The sequence below is a fragment of the Lepeophtheirus salmonis genome, chromosome 4, assembly GCF_016086655.4.
Source record: "Lepeophtheirus salmonis chromosome 4, UVic_Lsal_1.4, whole genome shotgun sequence".
NCBI classification, from domain to species: Eukaryota; Metazoa; Arthropoda; class Copepoda; order Siphonostomatoida; family Caligidae; genus Lepeophtheirus; species Lepeophtheirus salmonis.
The window spans coordinates 37,495,302-37,504,984 of record NC_052134.2 but is presented as its reverse complement, the minus strand read 5'-3'; the positions used below and the strand labels follow the sequence as shown (position 1 = coordinate 37,504,984).

Here is a 9,683-nt window from a genome sequence, read left to right as displayed (position 1 = left end):
CTTTAACAAAGGAGAAAATCCTCTGTTGTATCTTTCTTATAATGCTCTAAAAGCTATTTAATTTACTTATATCGTATATAATACGATATTTTAATAAGTAAAATTAAATCAATAGGTTTTAAGAGTTCAAATTTGCTCCTTTGATTTTTTTATTTTAATAACATTACTTCAAAATAAATATATTATAATCCCTATTTTCCAAACATGAAATATGTTATACTTACAAATAATCCTTTAGATGCACTTAGCTTACATAAACTCCAATCACTAATTAATTGTAAATTAAAATTCAGGCACAAAAAAGAAGAAAAGTAGTAATTATCTAGATCAATTAGTTTTATTACGAATAATTATAATTATATATAATTTTTATGAAATACATGACATTGAGCTCATTGAAATATGGGCAATAAAAATTCAATTGTCACTATGAAGAGGCTGAAAAAAAAAAGATTAACTAAATGATATATAGACAAAGATGAAATTGAAAATATTTAGCACATCGTTTATAAATGTAAAAAAAAAAATCTAATATCCGAGAATAAATGATTGATATATTGCTCATATCCAGTAAAAATTAAACTATATTTATAGCCCATACAATATATTATATTTTTTTTTTTTGTAAAAAAGAAGTAAAGATAAAATTATTTTGAGCATTTATGTAATTTTTTTAAAAAATAAGTTCAACTAAATTTAACTACATATTCGAAACCATTGAAATCCAGATTTTTGTGAAGAAAACTAATGATGAAATGAATAAGAGGTTAAATGAATAAATGCATATTTAACCAAATAAAATTTAAAAACAACAAGAAATAAGTAGTAATATTTGACAACCTCATCCGGAGTCCGCTCGAAAATGAATAGGCTTTGTTATCATTTCTACTCCGAGTCAGACCTTTTCCGTGATAATTTGAATCAAGAGACTCATAGTAATCCTCATTGGATATATTTGAATCATTATTGAATTTGTCTTCAATCCTTCTATGATTTCGAGTAAATAGCTGTGAATCAATATCAGAGGATGATGAAAATTTGTATTTATCCCCATTCGAATCCGATGAATGGAACTGAAGATCTTTTTTTGTAGTAATAATGCTAGCTTTGGTTGTTTCCAATTGGATTTCTGTAATGTTTTTAAATTAGGTATTAACAAGGAGATTATGAAAATAAAACTCATAATTCCTCCTACCGTAGAGCTTAATGGTTTCTTCACTCTGCCCAATAGTATTCTTTGAAACACATTCAAACTCACTGAAATCCGATTTTTCGAGTTTTTTAATAATTAATGTGGAGGTTGAACGATAAGAGTTTTGATCCCTTTCCACTATTTGATATTTTGAATTAGGAACAATCATGGCTCCTGTGGAAATAGGAAGCTTTATCGTTTATCCGGCTAAAATTTGACATATATATACCTTTATGGTTGGTCCAAAAAGTAATTGGTTTTGGAGAGGCTTCAATTGTACAACTTAATGATATTTCAGTCATGAGAGGGGCTCCTATGAGCTGATTGGTAACCTCCAACTGGGGTTGAACTATAGTATATTTTTTATTATTATCAAACATTAGTTAAATTATCATTCATTGAAAAATTAAATGTAACCAAAATTTTACCATGTTTTAATATGTGCTAATTTTCATGTAATCAATTATTATTTATCAAAAAATTGTTCCACATAAAATTATAAATTTCAAGTTTTAATATAAATTATTAATAGTTATTAAAAATATAAAGGATGAAAAATGCTTATGATAATTAGATAGTACCTTAACTTAAATATTAATCAGTCTATAAATACAATAATGCCAAAAATTTAAGTAAATATTCAAAAATATTTATATTCTAATGTATTTGACTTAACAAATATTATATTATTTAAAAAAAATATTAATAAAAGTCGCAACAAAATATTTTTAAAGTGGTAACCCAACCTTTTACTTTTAAATATAATTGGAATTGATACATTTATCTTTGATAATTTAGGTTATCTAATGCCATTAAACAAAGTTCAGTTTTAATTAATTTTTTCAGTTTAAATTTTTTATAGATTATTTAATAAATAAGTAATCTAAGGTATTGCTTATTTATAAAATATTCCATAAGAAAATTAAAAATTAAATTGAAAAAATCGACCTTTTATAAATTAAAATCTTTTGAAGTTGTAATGTTAGGCTTATTATTTAGTTATTGTTATAATATAAAGCAATAGACCATGAGCGTTGTTTACTTATATTAGTTGGTAAACAAGGCAACAGTGAGTATTGTGGGAAAATAATACAACTCCCTGAATGATAATTATGATTATACAGGAAGGAGTACTAGATAGAGAAGGGCTTCAGACAAAATGGAGTCGTCTCTTGAAAAAATCCTTTAATTTAATTACTCATTATTATTTTAGACGTTATGAAAGTGATATTATTAAGTGATAATTATGTTAAAAGTATTCCTTGGCGTAAAGTGGTTAAGTTAAGTTATAACTTGTAACAACTCAAGTGTACATCGGGGGCACACAATGTTTGATTATGCGAGCTATTCCCTCAAGCAATCATTATTTATATTAGCCAAAATGACAGTGAGTCACACTACCCTGCGCATAATATATAATTTTGAGTTTTGTTCTAGCCCTGTTGAAAAAAAATATACATAAAATATGAACCTGCAAATATGATCCGTTATTTCACTTGATTTTTGTTTGATTATACACACTTTGTAGGAGTTGTAATAAAGATAAGGTAATTAATTATTAATCCTTCAGATGCTACAATGTTTTTATTTATGTATCTATTTAGTTTTTTACGTCAAAATATGTCTCCGAATCGGAATTATACTCTGTTAAGGTCAAATCTATTGCAGTTGTAGGTTGAATGGTCATTGCATGCCTTAAATAAATAAAGAATGTGCATTTTAGCTGGTAAATTTCCAAGACCAGCATTTGGTTGCATAGTGTCATCAATATTTCTACCAACAAAATATTCTGATTGATCCTTTGGAGGCACTGTAAATTACATATGAAAAAATTAGAAAATGATTTATACATTCTTCATAGGTATCTCAACACATCCCATAAATTTGAATACAAAGGCCATAATTGATCAAAATAGGTCTATGAAGTATGGGTCTGTATGTATATAAATTCCAAAAGATCAATAGGGATTTCTCCTTTACTTGGTTTTTATTCAAGATTGTTTTCGTGTTGAAGGAAATTTCCTTGCTTTTCATCATCTTTTTAGCTATTAAGTTAATTTTTGAATGGTTCTGTTGTACTTGAATATGTATTATTATTACTCCAAATATTTGTTCAAATGATGGATAGGATCCATTTATTGAGAAAATGTATGAGTGTGAGTAACATAACAATTTTTTGTCCCAAGTTCCGACTTCATTTTCGAAGAGGGTTTATTTATTTTAAACTATTCACTCCATATACATTCCTTCAATATCTTTTTTTTTAATCTGACAGGATTTTATCGAATATTTTGCTTTTTAAACTTCATCACAAGGGATATACATAAATCTACTTAAAAATCAAATCGATTGACTTTTTTAATCAATAAAAAAGGTCAATATATAGTATTTCGGCCTACAGGTATATTTTTTTATGCTTTTTTTTTTTCATTATTGGGAAAAAAATATTGATATTTAAAGAAATTTTATTATCAATTCTGATAAAATCCTTCTCATATGACCAAGGGCAAAATTGTACATATCTATACACATTAAATAAAATGCACCCTAAGTCCATCTTTTTTTTAAATGTGTTGCTAAGATATTTATTGATTGATTTTGTATTAATTTTAAATATGATTCCAACTATAATTTTGTAATGTTATAGACTTTATTTGTTAATGGAGCTAGTAAATATGTTACATTAAGGGTCTTAACATATTTATGTATCAAAATATATTTAATAAGTATGATAAATTATTAAGAACAAATAATTGTTTATAAGATATATCAATTAATTATTTAAAAAAAATATTGCACAAAGGAATTATATGAAGACATAAAGTAAAATACATTTTAATATGGAATGTGGCTTTTATTTTTTCTGTTTAAATAATAGGTAATCATTATTTCAAAAAAGGCATTTAATTAATGAAGCATTATGCAAATTTCCTTCTTTTTTTTTCTGGGCCTAATTTATTTATTTATTCTATAATAGCACAGTTATTATTCAAGAAGGAGAGTGATGCATTGTTAAAATTTGAATATTTGTTCTTATGGGATCTGAAAACAGATATGGATATATTTATAAACATATATTTTTGTTGAACAAGTAGGATTTTTAGTAAATAGGTAATACGATTAGCTACATCAGGGGAATCCGCAGGATTATTAATATATATTTTTTTTGGAATTTTTTTGAAAAAAAATCAAAAATCCTACTCACAATAAGAATATAAATTTTCAAATATTAAATTTTCAGGAAAAAAAATTTAAAAAATCCATAGCTATTTATAGAAAATTTCAAGATAAATCTAAAAATATAAATGAATTCGATATTTTGAGTTAGACAGTGTATATTTATCATACAAATACTAATTTGTATGATAAATTACTAAGGCTTTTATTAATATTGACATCAATTTGCAAAAAAATATGTTTATAGAAAAGTAAATAATTTCCTTCTAACTTAATTTGGTATTTTAGTAATAATAAAAATACAATGCACCCAGATATTGTATCTCAAAAAATATTTGATAAATTGTTCCTCTTAGTAACTATAAATGAATATATGACTTAATTAACCTTCTCGTTTTAAATGTAATATTTTTGATTAAACAAAATTAAATTTGAATACCACTTAATTAAATGTGTGTGTCCAATCTGTTGTAATGAGGAGAGGAGGGGGGAAATTTGTACTTAGTTACATATAAAGTATTTAAAATCTTGAAGATCAGGGGGGCTATGTGTCTATAAGCTAACTTTTCAAGTTTTGTCATAAAATCCTAATATCTACATTTAGAAGCAATTTTATACTCTAATTTGTTTGGCATTTTTTGTAAGCTTGTAACATATATATTATTCCAATTTTATGCCCATTTATCCTGTCACATTGGGAATAAAGTTTTACAAGCAAAACTTTTTCTCTTAAATAAGAATTTATCCCTGAAAATTCTCAATTTTTTAAATGGTTTATAAGTATTATTTATTCAATTCAATAAATTAAAATGAAACGGATGTTTAATTATAACAAGCTATGATTCTATGATTGTTCATTTAAGTGATTATACTTTGGAATAGGGTTGTATCTGGTCCTAATTTGGGATTTAAAAATAATTCCCATATTATCAGTCCTTGAAAAATACCACAGATTTTAAAATGCCCTCTCAAAAACATCCTTTTCATACTATTTTTTTTTGTTTATTAAGACTGAATCTATGTTTCATGAGCAAGAATACTTTAACATTATTCGTAGTTTAAGCCTAATTAAAGTATTTATCACTCTTACAAACATTGTGTAAAAATTGATTGATAATGACGTTACTGGCTGATGCTACAAAGACGTAAAAAAATGTTCTAATGGACGTCTTTTAAGTCAAATTCAGTCGTGCCCTTCAGATTTAGTACAACAACATTATTTTTAATGCTGGAAATGTATATCTTTGTATAAAATTATTAAGAGTAAAAGCTTTAATCCATCTCTTACAGTTGATGATAAGTTTAATGGTTTTGCTGACCGCTGGAGGAACTCCATTTGATGCAATGCACATATAATTTCCCATATCGGATCTCGTAACCGAAGGAAGAAATAGTGTACCCGACTTGACACGCTTCTCTATGGATAAAAAATGAATGAATGAGAAAGAATTAAAAAAAAATATTTTACTTAATTATTCAAGTGGCATTGCTCAGACACAAATTTTGAATCACTCATTTACTTTGAAAAGTTTATGTTCATTTAAAAATAAATAACTGTGAAACATAATATATTTGTGAATACTTACATAAAAAGTATCATCATTATTTAAAATGACATACGTACATTCTACTCGTGCATATATAAGGAGTTTCGTATGCAATTCTCTATGTATTTGCCTTAAAAGACTTTTTGCCATAAATTATGTATGTATAGTCTATAATATAACTTCATACGTTTAACACGCAGTGTATGTATTTTTAACTTTTTAATAAACGAAGAATGTATTTTTCTTTTAAAAATAAGGAAGGAATTTCTTTTTCTTTGTATCTCTGAGTTTTTCACTTTTTATTATTATATTGTCAGAAAGTTTGTTCAAAGTATTTTAACTCTCCGTGTTTTTATCAAAATGAGGTTTTTAGAAATTATACATACATATAAACTTTTTCAATTTAGCAAAAAAATGCTTTCAAAACATGTAGCAATGCTCCACTGAATACACATACTCATTTTAACTTTTCCATGTTTGGAACTTCGGATATAAATGGAGCTATCCCTTCCCTCTCTTCTCCAAATGATCTCAGGACTAGGATGTCCCTTTGCTGCACAATGTAGCTTTGCAGATGAACCCTCTGCCACGCTCAAGTCACTCGTTGAATGCCGGTCTGATATTTCAGGAGGAACGACAACCTCTAGAGCAGCAATTTGACTCACCATAGGAACAGAATTAACTTGGCACATGTATTCCCCAGTGTCTTTCTGCTTTACATTTTTAATTTGAAGAGTCCACGTGTCTTTGTCGTTATGTGTCACGTGAAGACGTTCGTTGTTTGTAATGACATGGTCATGGATTGCTAAAATAGCTTTGTCATCAGATTTGATCCATGCTACCTATGGAGTTAGATAAAAGAAGAAAAGTTAACATTGAAGAACACAATAAAATAAATGGGATTTGTGACATTAAAAAACTGTCTAAGTTTTCATCTTTTTAAAAAAATAACATTCTAAAAGGAACTCGAACTATCGAAGAACATAGTCAACCATAATATTTTTGGAACTATTACTTGCGAGTCGTAATTTTTTCTAACACAGTTTCTATTATATTAGAACAGTTATACATCCACTCGAATGAGAGGAACCTCCGGACAATGCAATTAATTGTACAGAGCAATGTTCAGTATTTATAACATTTCCCTAGGAAATATTTCGTTTGGATATAGCAAGCTATATTGAAGTAGAGAGTACTGCAATATCGACTATGACCGAGCATGTTTGGACAGCGTTTTTATGGATAATTGCTAGGGGTATTTAGCAATGTGTTGATTCGAATTAGTTTTAGTTATTTTTTTGTATGTTTGGCATTCAATTCTTAGCAAATATTTAAGGTTTCAAAAACTCTGCATACTTGATCTATATATATGTATAATATTGTCAAACATTGCAATGTTTGTATTTTCTTTTGTAATTTCATGGTAATATTTTGTAAAAATTTGTAGATTCGACAATTTTTGCTCTTATCCAATTAAATAAATAAATGTACTCGAGCTAAAACGCTATCCTATCAATAAAATTGGTATAAAAAAAGTATTATAATTTTTTTTTTCTTAAAAATAGGCATTTCTTTTTTCTTATTTTGGTTCGACTATAATTGAAAATATAGATGATTGTGCATATTGTAACTGCGCATGACACAAAATAATCAAATGTTCATATAAATCCCAGTTCTACTGAAATCCAGTCGCATTGTTTTTTTATTTTATTTGGAACTTTTCACGACTCGCTTTTTGTAATCAACAAAAATACTAAGTATTATAATATTAGCTGTTTATGTCATTGACTATTTCTAATTTAAAGCATTTTACTCTAATTATTGATTTAATTCAAAAGAATATTAATAAACCTTTGCTGGCCCAAAAGTCCCTCATAATGTTAAAACTCGGTCAAAGAACAAGTATTTTTCCAGTGAAAATCAAAACTGATTTTCTTGTGACCGATTTGGGCTGATATTTCGGTCAATACTGTAATGTCTGACCGTGGGTCCAAATTTAAACGTTTTGAAAAAGTAGACCGATTTTCTCTTAATCGCAGTTATAAGAATTTGTAGTACATATTAAACTCATTAAATTTTACAAGACGTTTATATAAGGATGTTCACAATTGACACATGACGTCATCAAAAACTCATCCAATAAATGTCTGATTTTTTACATGTGACCTGTCCAGACCAGACATTTAGTAAGGACTTAATAAACACTAGCATCTAAGAATACTTAACTCTACATGACTTCAAAGAGTTTTAGTCCAATGTATATATTTCTTTTAAAGGGAAAAGTTGTGAGTTGACACAAAATGCTCGTCTTGATGACAAGATGTAAGTATATAAAGTAGCTTTGTTTTAAAAAAATTATATGTATTATTAGAAATGTTACCCGGTGACCTCCTAAGTTGGTTACAGTACATGTAAAAGATGCATCTCTTCCTTCGGATACTGTCATATTCTCAAGTTTTCCAATAAACTTGGGCATTGAATCAACTACACCTATATCGAATAAAAAATATATGTTTGAATTATTAGCTAATCAAATATACTCTGTACTTATAGGTACTTATCAAATTATTATTAATCATTCATAAGCACTTACCATAACAGTAAATCTGTAATATAAAGATTGAAAGGGTTGTCCTCATCTTAAAACAACTAATTAGTGGTGTAAGTCTTATGTATTATATTCCGTCATCTTCGTAGTTGCATGTTACCCTCCCCAATGTTAAAAACTTCGATGGTGTAAAGCAGACCAATCTGTAAAAAAAAAAATCATTTGAAATACTTGGTTGTATATAAATTATAAATCTAAAAATAATAATTCTTACCTTCATATTACCACAATCATTGATTTATCTACCAGGATACATATCTCCTTTTACGAGCAATTTAATTATATTAAGTAATTATCTAACTCAGTCAATAAACTTTCAGAGATCATGACAAAACTTGGATAAAAATATATTAGAAACATTTTAACACGTATTTAATTGTGTCATTTAATAGTAAACTGATCAGAGTACTTTTTTTAATGGTTTGTAGCCTCTCTAAAATGATTCGGTTAAGGGTCAGGGGTTGTTAATTTCACATTCAGTTTTTTCGGATGATTTTCAATTTTTGATCAAATGAGACATGAAAAGACAGCATTAAAATGGGTTGTTTTGAATTTAGTTACTAATATAACACCAGATATCAATTATTTTTCATCTCCATGTACTAGAACATATGTAGATATTGTGTTTGTATGCAAAAATATATTCCATAAAATATTCGACACTTGTTCAAAATTTAAGTGGAATAAATTCACTTAAGGTGGCATTAAAAGTCAAAAGGAATGTTTTTAACAATTTGTAAATACATCGGTATTTTTAATTTCTGTTATTCATTCAAGAAATACTTTTAAAAAAATATATTTTGTTTCTTTTTTAATTTTCTTTTACAGAATTTGGTGATTTTTGATAAATTATAAACGCAAATACATGTACCAATTGGATATCCTCTCCATTAGGGAAATTAAAGGAAACCTTGAAGACTAATTCAATACAATATTTAAATTTTTATTAAATTTAACTATCACTAGAGTAGGTTAGCCCCGCGTTGCCCGGGCATTAAGAAATTAAAACTAATTCTGAAGTCTTTTGCTTCATATAAACAAAAAATAAAGAGCATAAAATGTTAAGAATGATTCATGTTAGTATGTATATTTGCATATTTTATATAGATAATAAGTTTTACAGAATAATAAATAAACTGTAATTGACTCAACTTTAATA

At 26.9% G+C, this 9,683-nt stretch overlaps 1 protein-coding gene across 1 annotated transcript in view; it reads right to left on the bottom strand.

Annotated features, from left to right (window-relative positions):
• Window positions 1-318: 318 nt before the first annotated feature.
• LOC121115880 (lachesin) overlaps window positions 319-9,683 on the bottom strand; it is a 30,987-nt gene continuing 21,622 nt past the window's right edge. The window contains exons 2-8 of the mRNA XM_040710049.2: window positions 8,510-8,667; window positions 8,297-8,406; window positions 6,374-6,758; window positions 5,658-5,786; window positions 1,422-1,541; window positions 1,196-1,366; window positions 319-1,129 (exon numbers count right to left, since the gene is read on the bottom strand). Coding sequence (XP_040565983.1) covers window positions 768-1,129; window positions 1,196-1,366; window positions 1,422-1,541; window positions 5,658-5,786; window positions 6,374-6,758; window positions 8,297-8,406; window positions 8,510-8,555 — 1,323 coding nt within the window. The 5' untranslated portion in view covers window positions 8,556-8,667 and the 3' untranslated portion in view covers window positions 319-767. The remainder of the gene's footprint in view (window positions 1,130-1,195; window positions 1,367-1,421; window positions 1,542-5,657; window positions 5,787-6,373; window positions 6,759-8,296; window positions 8,407-8,509; window positions 8,668-9,683) is intronic.